Below are 15,829 nucleotides of genomic sequence, written 5' to 3' on the forward strand. Positions count from 1 at the left end.
ATAGGAATGAGTGTCACAGCCAAAATGTCTACATGTGACCTAGTAAAGATGAGGTTGTGTATTCCAAAAAGGGCTTTGTTCTTACTGCTCAAACTAGAGATGCTTTTAGTAACAGAAGCGTTTAAGCACATACATACTTGTGCCAGTGTCAGGCCTATTTTACAATTAATGCTTCTTATAAGCAGCTACTGGATTATGGGTTTGACCACTGCAATTGTTCTACATCATTAATCTGTGACAAATTTTCATGAAGTTCTCTGGCATCCATTAGGTAGTATTGTGTTTTCATATTGCAGTAAATGACTTGGGTGATAAGGACAAATACCAATTAAAGCCAGAGACGGAGCAAACCCACACACTCTCTAGCATTACAGAACCCTATGCCTTGTCTTTGTTAGTTCTACTCAGGATCTTCCACGAGTATTTCTGATTCATACCATTTCTGCAAGCTGCAATGGCTTACCTCTCAGAATTGTGGCTACATTCCCAAATATAAACAACCCAATCTTCACTTTCATGCAGCTACAATTTCCTTTTAGCATTCTTGTGCCTTAGGCAGAGGAATTCAGTATTTTGGAACTGAAATTCCAGTTGATGGAATTTAATAAATTTACCCTTATGAGGAAAAAAAAATGAATAGGTATCATAATTACAGGGGTTTTTTACTTTATTTTCATGGTAACTCCATTCAGCCCTAAATCACACCAGAGTTTAAAACATCCAGGGAAACAAGACTCCTAATGGAGTTTTATGGCCCCTGTATAAACAGACTGCAAGTATGGGGAAGGTGCTTGGGGTTTAACAGCTTTCTGGGTTTGGCCAAGCAAAAACAGAAAGGTAACTCTGTGCAAGACCAGTGTGTCAAGACAGCAGAGAGCTGGCCATAGCCAGGGCCAAACAACTCCTTTCTGCCAGAGGTGTCTCAAGGAGGCAAGCAGCGCTGTCTGAGGAGGAGGCAGGATGCACGACACACTCCGTACTGATCAGAGTATCCCCTCTGGGAGCTGTTCTCTGGGGATGATCCAGAGATTTGAATTTCAACTTGTATACCAAATGCAGTGTTATAGCAGCCTGGCTAGTCATCTGGATGGACTCACTTTTTCATTGAGAAATGAAAATAATAGTCTGCATGAATATGAGGGGTTTTTTATGTCCATTTCCTTAACTTTTGTTGAGCATTTCAAGCTCTGGCATTGAAAAGTGCTGCAGAGGATAACTGTAGAGACACAATATCTTGAACTCCACCTTTGTCATCTCCTGAAGGGGACACTCCAGGTACACGTTCTCATTGTCTTCCTTCTCCAGCAATGCGAATCATGGGCATGTGTCTCTCTGAAACTGAAAATGGTTTCTATCTAATAAATACATAATGTTGCCTCGAAGAATAGCTTGTTCTCTTTGACATCTCGGTGAAAGGAATGACTGAACCACATGTTGTGGACAGCTATGACCTCCAATCACTTGTTCATCCCACCCCCTCGAGTGTCATGCAGGAGATAACTGGAAGGAGGAAAAGAAAAAACTTGTGGGTTGAGATAGTAACGGATTAATAGGATAGCAAAGGAAGATAAAACAGTAACAATAATAATAATAGAATATACAACACAAATGATGCAAAATGCAATTGCTCATCACCTGTGACACCAATAGCCCATCCATTCCCAAGCAGTGGTATCTGTCCCCCGACCAAGTCCAGTTTATATACTGAGCGTGACATCATGTGGTTAGGAATACCCCTTTGGCCAGCTTGGGTCAGCTGTCCTGGCTTTGCTGCCTCTCTGCTTCTTGCGCACCTGCAGCCTTTAATTGACTTGGGATAAACATTGCTTGGCAACAACTAAAACATTAGTGTATTATCAACATTCTTCTTGTACTACATCAAAAACACAGCACTATACCAGCTACTAGGAAGAAAATTAACTCTATCTCAGCCGAAACCTGGACAGCATAGAAGTGCGATTGAACGATGGAGTTTACTGATACTTTATGATCTGGTTAGAGGCTAAGCTGGGTAAATCACTACAGCAAAGTTCTGTTCCAGAAATTGTATTGCTAGGAGCAGCCCTAGGCTACTTAGCTACACTGTACTCTGACTCCAAGTAGGATGCGCCTGTTGTGCTGTGCCACAAGATGTATTGCAGTTGGTTTAGTTGAGCAGTGTTTCATACTCATCATTCTTGTTGTTATTGATGTTATCAGGAAGGTAAACTGTTTCAGCCTTGGCTCCCCAGTCATTTCCAGAAAAATATTTCCACATGACCTCTGATAAAGCATGTGTTGAGTACTTACTGATGCTTTTCATGCATGACTTCAGTAATGGGTGACTGCTGCGCTTATTCTGTAACTGAAAACAAGTGAGCAAGGACAAGATGAATTAAAACAAATAACACTGCCCTCTCACCTTCATGGAGTTAATTATAAGCCCCCTGCTTTGCCCTTCCACTCTGGGAGGAGAGTGCAATGGTAATTTACCTAGGAGAGAAGCATCCTGGCCTCCTTCCGTGTGGACACCTAACCTGTCTGCCAGGTAATGGCATCAGATAATGCATTTTAATGGTTATGATGGGATACATCTGAATGAAATTTTATGTAATGGAATAAATTTTCAGAGTTCAGAATTGATTGAATGATTTTCCCTTTAACAGTCCTGAAATTTGTTTTACAAATTCCAAAACCAGTTTCTGATTCCTTATTCAGAGGCTATTTTGGAAGCTAGTTTTGAAGGTCGGAAGGTCATGTCATAGACAAATAACACAGTAGCAGGTATGGCTCTTACTTTATAATCCTCTAGTCTTATTCGAAGTCATGCAGATTTTGGGAAGTTCTGCTCTAGTGGTGGCCATGTTAATAACTTCTATTACGTTATCAAAGCAATCTGACTGAAGGTAGCTCAGCAGACCCATTTTTCACTCTAGAAGGTGAAATCAAGCCTTGTCCTTGCAATACTACACTGTTGCTAATATAGTAATATGATTCAGTTCTTATTTCTGTGCTGTTAATTTGAAACCTGTGTCTCTGAACAGCAAATGCATGATGGTGTATTGTGTAATGTGGGATACTAAGATTCAGTCCTTACTTAGGCCTTGGCTGTGCAAACCCATGTGCATACTTGAATTTTGTGTTTACATAAATCTAAACCTACAAAGGTTTTATGTGCTTTAATTTCTAAATATGATTGCCCTGATTTTTAGGCACTCAAGGGTGGAATCCTAACAAACTTTCTGAGCTTTAACCCTGCTTTTACTGAAGTCATATTTCACCCCATAAATATTCAACACTTGCAGAGGCTTTTGTGAGACTTAAAGATGCTCAGCAGTGCTGAAAGTCAAGCTGACACCTTTAATAGTCTGCAGGTTCTTTACTGGTTTGCATTTAAGGATATTGTAAATACTTTCCTGTTCCAGTTGTCATTGAAGCAGATTCTTAGTGCATTTTCAGTTCTAGAGCTGGAAGGTGAGTTTAGTTTGTTCAAACATCCATCTTAATAAAATGCTGGCAGAGGAGCTTGATCATGTATCAAAACCATATGTAAACTCTCTTTCTTTCTTTATTTGTTTGTAGGCTAACAGTGGTAGTTCAGAACTACAAGAAATTATGAGAAGACGACAAGAAAAAATCAGTGCAGCTGCCACAGATTCAGGTGTGGAGTCCTTTGATGAAGGAAGCAGCCACTAAAATGCCTTTCCTCTTTTCTTCCACTGTCCATAGCATTACACCATTCAGCTTTGCTTTAGGAAGCAGTGCAGGGCAATATCTTATAATATTGTAAATATAACTAGCCACCATAAGGAAAATTTACAGTCATCTTCACAGAAGTACCTGCTGCTGGCTTCTCATAATTAAAAACAAACAGATGAGGAATTCAATGGAGGTTCCTGACAGGTGAAAATATTGGCGCATGATTCATTTGCACCCAAAGATGAGTCTTGGCTTTATGGAATTAACCATTCCATGACAGATAAACTGGAACATGTCTGTGTTTAATTCATCCAAGGGAAGCTGAGCCAGCAATAAAAAATGTATTTTAACCCTTCAGTAATAATAAGGTTCTGAATCCCATTTCTTGCTGTAGAATGCAATTATGTCTTTCTGGCTCAGTCCTTCTTGTTATGCATTCAGCTGCAGGATGTTTAGTTAAGCCATTGATGGCAGCAACAGAAAATGAACAGCAGCCTGACATAGGCTGATTCTTTCTTGCATCACTCCCAAGGTGTTTTATTACTAATGATGCTGTTTATAGCAAAATAATACTCCGTACATTGATTTTATCAATACTTCACTTGTGATGAACTATAACATTGCACAAGAAGGAATAATTAGAAAATAGTAATGCAACTCAGCTCAAGGAAGTGATCAGATCCACTGTAGGCAGCCATGAAACAATCTGCAGTAATTTTTTTTTTTTTAATATACTTGCATTTTTTGTTTGTAACTTAACCTGTCAGAAGAACCGTGTATAATCTAGACTTCTTTGTGTGCTGATCCCAGATGTCAGTGTTTCCTTTAGTAAAAAGCTATTGTTCCTTTCTAAATGTAATCTTTCGGAACAGTGGATTCCTGGAGGCAGAAAGAGGAGAAAACGAAACATCCCTTCCAGCAAATACTATTTTTGAAGATGCAATGATTTTTGTCACAAAAATGTTCTGTTATTTCACATGGTCATGTGATTTTATATATAATATATGTATTATATAATATATATAATATCACTTAATTTAGACAAATTTAATCATCTGGTTTGATTAAGTTTCATAGTGCCTTTTTCACATGAATCAGCTTAAAGTCTGCAATAAACAGTATTTCTTGTCTGTTAAATACATATATCTTTGTGGCTACAAAGATGGTATTGAAATAAGAAAGCGTTCTTGATTTTTGCCATTAGTTTCCTCTTCCTCAGCGTACAAGGGAAAAAAAAGAATCCTATTCATTTTTCATGAAAGAAAAAATAAAAGCTTAATAAAGGTGTTTAGTGCCATTTATTGTAAATGTCCTTACAAATATTTCTTCTGTGTATTTGTTACGTGTCTATTTATATTTTTACATTTAAAATGTGTTCTTTGTACCTGTGAAAAGTATGTAGGTTATACACCTGCCATTTAAACATGGTCACTTATCCAGAAACAGGTCAAGAAGTGATGAATCCCAAAGTGAAGACTCCAGCTGCTGTAGCAATCACTATAAGAAATGTATTCTTGTCTTACCCAGTGAAAGAAATGGTGAATCTTGATTGCTTTATCCCTATAGGAAACATTTGAACAAGCACACCTCCATGATAACTGCATTGATTCAATGTATATACACAGCTTTATGGGGGAAAATTGTCTGTCTCACTATCTGGTCCTATCAGTAAAAATCAAGCCCAGTCTTCCAAACGCGTGATGTGTTGATGTTCTCTGATTCACATTTAACTAGCCTGAAGAGTGTTCACTGTACAGCAAAGTCCCCTACACTGGGTGGTGAATTATTAAGACAGTAAAGGGAGACCTGAAGCTACTCTTATGTAGGTGCTTTGTTACTTGTAAATACAGGAGTAGAAAACTTTTAAAAAGCTCTTTGAAACTCATTAAAAAATTAGAGTCAGTGTGTTTTCTCATGGAAAGTATGTCTAATTCCATAAAAGGCACTGTAGTGGTTACCTGCACCTCTGTTCCCCCGTTAATTACCAAAATATGAAACCAATATTCATATTCTCTGCAAGCTTATTCTAGCATTCAGTAAAGTGTTTGCTTTTGCCCAAAAGGAGGCATCACGTCTGAGACCCTGCAGACTTCGTGGAGTTTGGCATGCAGAGGTGTTGGGGGAAGCACTCATGTTTTGTCTCCGAGAGTCTCTGGGTCTCTGTGTAGCTGTAAAGTTTTATAGAAAGAGCCAGACAAGTTTGAATGTGGCCAGTGTGCTCAGAGGCATCTTTGGAGAGATTTTGAAAGAAAAGAAGAAACCCCTTCCATATTCTTAAGGGATAAGTAAAATGAATCACTGGACTGTGGAGGGCAAGGTGGGATGAGGGCGTTGGTTGGATTTTTTCTGTGTTGTATTTTCTCAGTTTCTTTTAATTAACCACTAATGACTTATCAATCCAGTACAACTTGAGTTGTCTTTTACCCTTTAACTTTGCTGAATTAGGCTGTACGGCTTCTGCGTTAGTCTGTGAAATCTGAATGGCAGGTATTTCCCTTTTTGGTGGAATTTCTTTGATGTTTTAAGGCACTGCAGGGCACTTCATGCCTCTGCACAGTTTTTGAATTTTCAACTTGTTGGCAGTTACAAGAAATCAAAAGGAGATCTCATTTGGGATCCAGCAAAAGAAAATAAAATATTTTCTTCAAAATGTTCAGTATCTTAAATGAAAACAGTGGTAAAATGCAGTGCTTCATTGAAAAAGTTTTCTTTAGGATATGAGCAGTGAGGATTTTTTTTTTTTTTTACACTAATACTTTAGAAATATGTAATACGTTAAAAGTGTATTTGAAAAGGAAGCAAAATATTTTTTTTTAAATGACAAGAAAGTGTCTTATTAGATGTGGGAAAAGGAATCGTGTCTGATAACATAGGAACTACTTTACTGTTTTGCTGCCATTGAGTCTGACTTTTTAACTGGGTGGAGGGAGTGAGGTTTAGCAGGGTATGTCCCATCAGCAGTTTTATGCTTTCTAAGCACACACCTTTTAAGATCAGCAAGGCACTTCTTCCCACTGCTTTAGTCTGCTTGTTCCCTTGGGATGTCACGAGGAGAGAAAACCACTGTGAAACCTCACATTCAATTTATAAAGAACACTTCAAACCAGAATTGATGCATGGAACAGTTACTTACCATCTAGCAATTCCAATGTTAAACAGAGCTTTGCTCAGAGAAATTGTGGTTTGTGAGATTTTTATTGTTCCAAAGCATTGTGCTATATAAAAGTAGGTGCTTTTTGGAGGGCAGGGAAATAAGTGCAGACTTCTACATTATTGATGTGTGCTAAAATCAATGGTTTATGGGGAATTAGCTATGCAAAATTATGTGATACTTTGGAATGTGCAGAGGTCCCAGTGACTCTGAGTGTTTGCGAAAATCTGAAATTGTCTCTGGAGGTGCTTTGCTAGACAGTTTAACTAAGGGAACAAACAAGAACTCATGGATAACTATGTAGTGTGGATTAAGTCTTACTAATCAGGAAATCTGTAACTAGCAGAATTTTTATTTTTTTAAGTGAAGATAATTTTGAGTTTTCAGGAAATACACAGAAGCGAGCTATGGCTGGAATACCAGACTCTAGTTGAAGCAGGTTATCTCCACTCTTTTTCCTGGGCTGCATCTTATGCATAAGGGAACCACAATTATGAATGAGAACCTATATTTTTTGTGAAACTACCATTTTATAGGAGCCTAGTTTTTCTACTATGTTTTTACTTACTGTGAAGTCTGTGTAACATCTAGAACGTGAAACAAACAACCTTGGCTTAGTATTTGGTCTGATATATCAAGAGTATTCTGTGCTCAGCCTCCTACCTTTGCGTGTAAGCAACAGCATTATGTATGAAGTGCAAACATGAGGGAATTTGTAAGCATACATTGGATTCTGTGTTTAAATATTTTACAAACAGGTTGAATTTTTACTGTGGCTATGTTAAATTTTTGCTGATAAGTGCCTATTTAACTGCCTTTGGATCTCCAGTATATTTTTTTTCAGTTTCTGTGTATTATAGTTACATGCTTAGGTTGTGGCTTTGGCCTTTTACTACTTTTTCAGCATCCAGACCAAAACTAGTATCAGGATATTACTGTCTGCTTCTACTTCTTGATAATTTTTGTAGACTAAAAGAGGAACTGAAAGAAAACAGGGTGACTTGCTAGATGTTTCCTAGCCACCACTGCTACCTGTCGTAACAGCAGCAAACTCAACACCCCCCAACTCCCATCCGTGTGAACAACACTAACAATGTTATCCTTTGTGAGAAATGGCTGAAAGCAACAGCTTTTGCTTGCCTGAATGAAACTACTGTTTTCACACAAGAAGTGGGAGGGAGGTGGTGTGACTGTGTGGTTAATGAACTGAGGGAAGGAAGGCCTATGTTGGTGCTTAAGATGATGATGTTGAATATTTGATTAGGGGCAACTGTGTCATCTTAAGGCACAGGAAAAAACCTGCAAAATTAAGTAAAGCACTAGTAAGGCTTCCCAACCTGTTTTTAATCCTTGTGTGAGGATGGAAGAAAACAGTTGTGAAGAGCCATTATGTCAGGGCTTGGGGCACAGGTGTGCTAGGAGGGACAACACTTTCACACCTTGTAGCTCTTCTGAAACATGTACTTGGGTTACTTGTTCATTCCTTCCATGGCAGCACACACAGCATGAGACAAGGAGAAAACCTGCCCTGGTTTTGATTAATTGTCGCTCATTGTGCAGAGCTGCTTTTACATACATCTGGGTCAGTAGATGCTGTAAGAGAAGCAGATCCATACAGAGCATCAATGGTGTCAGCAGAGCTATAGGCATGAAACTCATAATTCAAAAAATCTATTACAAATCCTGAAGCTTCAGACAGCTATATATCTGCGATGACTTGAGAGTTTTATTTTGACAGACACTGGAATCCATATAAAAACATAGCAGAAGCCCAAAACATCATTCTTTTGGACTTGCTTTAAAAGTGTGTGACGAGGTAAAACCAAAAGTATGAGATGTGTGCACATGAATGTTAAAAAAATAACCTGCCTGCTCTGGTATATGCTACAGAATAAATCTAGACACACTGGACAATGACTAGCAGGAGAGAGGAGGCAGTACATGAGAAAGCAAGAACATTTGTAGTGTTTGTTTTCCGTTTGTTTTGTTTTCCACTACTAGTTCTGTAGAGGGCTAAGAACAAATTTTCTGAGTAAACATATAATGGAACTCTGAAATCTATTTTTTTCAAAAAGCATGAAGGCAAGGTTTGAATGATCAAATGCTCATTTATAATTCTATCTTCTGTTCAAATTAGGCCTGACAAATCTTTGCTGTTCCTACTGAAATGGCAAGCCCTCGAGCTGAGACATGCTGGTGAAATAAGAGAGAAGCATATACCACTGAAGCCTTACTTGTTAGCAATCTGCTCCCTGACAACATTTGCATCCATGTCTCTGCAACTTATTTAGAGAAACAGCATCTCCACTTAAGGCCTGGACTTTGTGGAAAATGTAGAAATAGTTGCATGAGAAGGGGGGGAGTGCAATTCACATTTTACCTATTTAATAATCAGAGGTACTTGATTATTATTAAATATCAGAGGTACCTCTTTTTTCAGTACCCTTCACAAGGACCTGTTTTATTTGGGGGATTATGTTAAGTCTATGCAGTTGTGCATATTATATATGGGATAGTTCAAACAAAGTTTTCCACTGTAACTTGACAAGTAGATATTAAAGGAATATACACTTATTTACCTGCTAGTGGAATAACCCTTTCGAAGAAAAAAATCAAATATCATCTGAAGGAGGTTATCAGGCTCCTGGAAGTAGCTGAGCCTACCGAACTACATCCCAGTACCCTGACACGTGATAGCAGGCACCGCAGTGAATAAAAAGCATATGCAGGTGTGTTTGCTGTTTTGCTAATAGTGACTTCTTCACAGGTAAGCAATCCAGTGTGTTTACTTTCAGTTCAAGTTTGTTTTGATTACATCAAGTACCATTGCTGCTAACTTCCAACGAGGTGACACAAAGCAAGAAGCTATAAAAATGCCATCGACATCATTCTGACAGCATCCATGTCACAATACACAATGATGTACCGGAATTATACACACCAAAAAAAATAATAATAATAAAAAAAAATATATATATCTATCTATCTAATTATTCTGACTAGAACTGAAACTGACAGCAGAAAAGAGCCCCCCGCCCCAACCCCAGAGCCCCTGCAGGAATCCATACTGACGCTTTGGAAGCCTCATAGCAATAAAGCGATAACCAGCCTTCACATGCCAAAACCTTGTTTTTGTAACATGGTGAATTCCTGACTCGGAGAAAAAAAAACCATCTGTTAAAGCACTTTTTTTTGTTTTCTTCCCACCTGTCAAACCTGAATCAGCTTAACATTTTTACACAGGGTTAATACTTATTAAAAATAATTAAAAAATGAGGGGTTTAGGCACCATAGACTGCTTGGACAGTTAAATGCTACAGTAATGGAGTCTAAGATATCCCAGCTTTAAACTCAGCTGCACTTCGATTAGATTCATCTAAAACAAGAGCCTGATAAGTGGTGTTACTGAAAAGGTTGGCAAAAAGAGCAATCCCTCTGCTTAATTATTAGTAGCACAGTCGAGAACCAGAACCAGCCCATCGCTCATTGTTGGCTGCCTGCTTCAGGTTTCATGGTTTGGATTTCTGCTCCTCAGTCCGTTCCTTGGGTCTTTAGCCTCCCCATTCCCCCTCCCTGCCCCCTAAACCCACATACATGAGTGCTGTAGGAAACAGTCAAATCCATGTACCCGGCAACACCCCCCACCCTCCCACCCCCTTTTCACAATCTCCAGGTTTCTTCATGTATGTTCATGCCTCGCTATTCACTACTGAGGTATTATTAGATACTAACAATGCCTGCTCTCCTATGGACATTAGCACAGACCAGTGACACATGAAGAAAGCTCTTCAGTCAACCATTAAAAAAATATTGCACTTACTTTAACCTTAAGCCCAACCTGCACAGAAAAACAAAACAAAAAATCAAAAGTACCAAACAAAACCCCAGCACTCTGGAGCAACCTATTTTATGCACATATTATAGTGTCTTTTCCTTCATGTTGTTTAGTTGAATTTGGTCCAGTATTTTTTTTAAAAGTCCAGACAGTAAATAGTTCAAAAGACACCACAGGCTCGTTAAGGCTTTGTCTCCCCAGTGCTTCGGAAAGGTAAAGTTGCTTTCTTTCATTGTCCGTGTACTGCAAAGCAGCGGTCTCTTGTGGCAGAACAACTGGCCATTCAAACCATCCAATCAAAAAAAAAATTAGAAGCAAGGGAAGATGGGTGTGCTTCATGGTCTCACCTGAAACCAGACAACACAGAACAATTTAGAAAAAAAGAAATAAATACAGTTCTTGGCATTTATGTTTTCCAGCCATCAGTACAGGCTGGGGCTGCAGCCCAGCACTACAAGAAGCTGGGCTCTGGGACTCAGAGGAGACACAACAGTAAAATACCAGGACATTGGGAAAAGTGGGGCAAACCGAGGTTCATTTTATGGGCAAGGGAATGACATACACAGGGGCTAATAGCAGCGTGTGTGCAACACCACAAGCACATAGCAGAGGTGGCTGTGGGCCAGCCCTCCAGTAGCTATTTGAGAAGCCAGTTTGTGTTGAAAGTCTGTAGCTTCCTCCTTCACCCAAAAGCAAATACTATGGTTGCGTCTGGTTTATTACTGCCACCCAATGAACTAAAGCTCATCAACTTCAACAACAGTGATGTGTGGCCTCATGGCTTGTCCCCACAGCGTAAGGAAATGTGTTTGCTTCCATGCTTTGCATAGCCAGAAGGCCAGAAAAGCTCCTGGTAGGTCAGAGCCATGCTTTACTCTGCAGCTGGGGACTGGGCTGGGCCGGTTACATGCAACAGGGGCTCAGCAGAAAAGCAAGATAGTCACTTAGCTTATGCTATCAGCAGTAGCAGTTTGAGACCCCCCTCCTGTTCCCTGGTTCTAGTGTCACAAAAAAACTCCCCAGTGTTTCATGATGGAGCTTTTTGGTTACCAGCTTGCCCTCCAGCAGGCTCTGTTGACACAACAGCAGTGCTGGCAGAGCATCCCCAAACCTCTGCTGGCCTGGGTAACCTGGCAGTTGGTAAGTGACTTGGGAATGGCTGAAGATATAAAGTCTTCCTCACCCTTAAACTTTACAAAGTGTGTTAGGAGAAGTGGCAGGGAATGGTTAGCTGAGTCACTCAGGATTTCTGGATTATCTTCAAATGATGAGTGCAACAATACACCTATGGAAAGTATAGTGGAATATTTACTGTGAGAGGCCAGAGGGATTTTCCTTGCACTCTCCATGTGAACATCAGCCCAGAGAGGAATGAGGCCTGGAAAGCTCCAAACCCACAGCAAAGCTCCTCAAGCAAACACCCGTAATACTGGTTGCTGCTGAGCAGCCAGGACATGAAGCTGTGGGCATGGCACACAGCTGGGCTTGCCTGACTTACCACCTGGGACTTTGAACTAGGACTTGCTGACGTTCTCATATATGACATCGCTGATGCAGAACTGCTGCTTCTTCTTTTGCCACATCATTTGCACACACTGGTGAATAAAAATGTATTGTTCCTGGAAGAAAAGACCAAATGAGTCGGCATCTTTACACCTCAGAAAGCATGACAAGAACCCAAACAGTGAAACAGGTTGACAGTTCATGGTAACAGCCTGCACAGCTTCTCCATGTCTCCCTCTTCAGCCACTCTCAAAGTACAGTGAGGTATCTGCTCTCAAAATAATAGCCTGCACTCGTTACAGTTAGCAGCTGGGGAAGCACAAAATCCACTGGAGCTGTGCTGGTATCATAATCACCTATCATAATCACCCGAATGATGATGGAAGAGGAAAGAGAGAGGAGAGGAATGGGGGGGAGAGGAGAGGAGAGGAATGGGGAGGAGAGGGGAGGGGAGGGGAGCTCGGTCTGAACTACACTGAGTCTACTTCATATTGCCTGAAAATGCATTCTCAGAAAGCTACCTGAATGCTTTAAGTGCAACAAATTGCCACATATGCACCTGAAATATTATAATCACAGAATCACAGAATCGACTGGGTTGGAAAAGATCTCAGAGATCATCGAGTCCAACCCTTGGTCCAACTCTAGTCTGTTTACTAGATCATGGCACTACGTGCCATGTCCAACCTCACTTTAAAAACCTCCAGGGACGGCGAGTCCACCACCTCCCTGGGCAGGCCATTCCAATGCCTGACCACTCTCTCTGTAAAGAATTTCTTCCTAATATCCAGCCTAAATTTCCCCTGGCAGAGTTTAAGCCCATGCCCCCTTGTCCTATTGCTGACTGCCTGGGAGAAGAGACCAATCCCCACCTGGCTATAACTTCCCTTCAGATAGTTATAGAGAGTGATGAGGTCACCTCTGAGCCTCCTCTTCTCCAGACTAAACAACCCCAGCTCCCTCAGCCTCTCCCCATAGGTCCTGTGCTCAAGTCCCTTCACCAGTCGTGTTGCTCTTCTCTGGACCCGCTCCAGCACTTCAATGTCTTTCCTGAACTGAGGGGCCCAGAACTGAACACAGTACTCCAGGTGTGGCCTCACCAATGCAGAGTACAGGGGAAGGATCACTTCCCTTGTCCTGCTGACCACGCTATTTTTGATACAGGACAGGATTCCATTGGCCTTCTTGGCCACCTGGGCACACTGTTGGCTCATGTCAACAGCTTCCTGTCAATTAGTACCCCCAGGTCCCTTTCTGCCTGACTGCTCTCCAGCCACTCTGCGCCCAGCCTGTAGCGCTGCAGGGGGTTGTTGTGACCAAAGTGCAGCACCCGGCACTTGGCCTTATTGAACTTCATCCCATTGGAATCAGCCCACTTTTCCAGTCTATCCAGATCCCTCTGCAGAGCCCTCCTGCCTTCCAGCAGGTTGACACACCCTCCCAACTTGGTGTCATCAGCAAATTTGCTGATGATGGTCTCAATCCCCTCATCTAAATCGTCAATAAAGATGTTAAACAGGACTGGACCCAACACTGACCCCTGGGGAACAGCACTAGTGACTGGCCGCCAGCTGGATGCAGCCCCATTCACCAGCACTCTCTGGGCCCGGCCCTCTAGCCAGTTCTTAACCCAGCGTAGAGTGCACTTGTCCAAGCCACGGGCTACCAGCTTTTGCAGGAGTATATTATGGGAGACAGTGTCAAAGGCCTTGCTGAAGTCCAGATAGACCACATCCACGGCTTTCCCCTCATCCACCAGGTGAGTCACCTGATCATAAAAGGAGATCAGGTTGGTCAGACAGGACCTGCCCCTCCTAAACCCATGCTGGCTGGGTCTGATCCCTTGTCCATCCTGAAGGTGCTGTGTGATTCCATTCAGGATGATCTGCTCCATAACCCTGCCAGACACCGAGGTCAGGCTGACAGGCCTGTAGTTACCAGGGTCAGCTTTGCAGCCCTTTTTGTGGACTGGGGTAACATTGGCTCATTTCCAATCATATGGGACCTCCCCAATGAGCCAGGACTGTTGGAAGATGATGGAGAGCGGCTTGGCAAGTTCTTCTGCCAGTTCCCTCATCACCCTAGGATGAATCCCATCTGGTCCCATAGACTTGTGAGGATCCAGATGGCTCAGTAAATCACCAGCTATTTCCTCCTGGAATACAAGGGGCCTGTTTGGCTTCCTATCTCTGTCAACCACCTCCAGAGGCCAGTTGTCCTGAGGGCCACCTGTCTTTCTGGTGAAAACTGAGGCAAAGTAGGTATTAAGTACTTCAGCTTTCTCCTCATCTTTGTTAACTATATTTCCCTCAAAGTCCAACAGAGAATGGAGGTTTTCCCTGCCCCTTCTTTTGTTATTAACATATTTAAAGAAGGACTTTTCATTATCCCTGACAGAATTGGCCAAATTAACCTCAAATTGCGCTTTTGTTTCCCTGATTTTTTTCCTGCATGATCTAGCTATTTCCATAAATTCTTCATAAGTAGCCAGCCCTTTTTTCCACAGTCAATGAACTTCATGTTCCTTAGTACTTTACTTCTTTACCAATAAAAACCTGAAACCTGATTTTGTTCACAGAGCAGTTAATTATTTGGGGAATTATCTACCTCTGTGCAAATGATACAAGTAAGCTGGGTCAATCACATGCACTGCTGTATTTGTGGACAGGTTTCTGTGCAGTAAGGCTGGGGTTAGATTTGGTTTGGGTTATGGACTGGCTTTTCTAAGCATTATCATAATACAGATTAAATACTGTAATTCAATTTGAAATAACCTTAATTGATGATTTTTAGATTTCAAAGAGAAAGAATACAAATTCTGATGAATCCTTATGCTAAGCTTTATGTGCACTAGGCACAGCGAGCAAGTGGATCTCAAGCAAACTGTTCCAAAACCTGAGTCTGGAATTTAGCCCCTGTCCCCAGTGGTCTGCTGATGCCAGGAAACATCAGTATGAATTTGGAGTGTGTTTCAGACCACAGAGATGCCTGGATTTCCTCACACCCACTAATTTGGAGTGACTGGTTTCAGTTCAGGGTATTCTCCAAGCTAACCCTCTTCCTGGGCCTGTTCAGCAAGTTTCTGCCAAGTTGCCAGTGTACAAGGCAATGTGAAGCCAGGTAATCTCTGTGTGGTTCAAATATGGTAAGGAAAGCCTTTTCGGTGTTCTCTGTGTCTAAGCGTCAGTGCCAGCCAGTAACCTCTTTGACTAGGTTTGGCCACTGCCTAGAGCAGCAGGGGCTCAGCGACCACCAAAGCCCAGCCCTTGACATCAGCCCCAGGCAGGCAATGAGTTTGTAGGTTAAAAGGAAATAAAAAATAAAAATCACATCACCTCTGTAGTGGTAATACAGTCGCAGCTGAAATAAATCACCAGAATTTGTTTCTCTGGTGTTTACGTAAGGGTCTGGCTTTGGATTAATTTAGTGAATTGTGATTAAAAGTGGTAGTTTAATAGGAATGATCCAGAATGGTCTGAAAATAATGACCTTTTTTTTTTTTTATTTATTTCTAGGTGCTAGTTGTTGTCAATGCAGGATTTCCTCCTCCTCTTGTTTCTCTGCTAATTCCTTGCTTTCGTCTGGGAAAACAATGCTTGGCAACATATTATCTGCCAAACTCAGCCGGCAAGCAGTGATGGTGGGAATTCCAACTGTATGTA

At 41.3% G+C, this 15,829-nt stretch overlaps 2 protein-coding genes across 4 annotated transcripts in view; one reads left to right on the forward strand and one right to left on the reverse strand.

The window, feature by feature from the left end:
- Positions 1-3,675, forward strand: part of EPS8 (EGFR pathway substrate 8, signaling adaptor) — a gene marked incomplete at both ends in the record, with an annotated part of 59,631 nt that extends 55,956 nt beyond the window's left edge. For all 3 annotated transcript variants that reach the window (XM_080357135.1, XM_080357136.1, XM_080357137.1), the window contains one exon: positions 3,562-3,675. In XM_080357135.1, coding sequence (XP_080213261.1) covers positions 3,562-3,675 — 114 coding nt within the window. The remainder of the gene's footprint in view (positions 1-3,561) is intronic.
- Positions 3,676-12,178: 8,503 nt separating this feature from the next.
- PTPRO (protein tyrosine phosphatase receptor type O) overlaps positions 12,179-15,829 on the reverse strand; it is a gene marked incomplete at both ends in the record, with an annotated part of 157,564 nt that continues 153,913 nt past the window's right edge. The window contains one exon of the mRNA XM_080363397.1: positions 12,179-12,283. Within this exon, the coding sequence (XP_080219523.1) occupies positions 12,179-12,283 (105 nt within the window). The remainder of the gene's footprint in view (positions 12,284-15,829) is intronic.

This window comes from Nesoenas mayeri, assembly GCF_963082525.1.
Source record: "Nesoenas mayeri genome assembly, chromosome: 1".
Taxonomy (NCBI): domain Eukaryota; kingdom Metazoa; phylum Chordata; class Aves; order Columbiformes; family Columbidae; genus Nesoenas; species Nesoenas mayeri.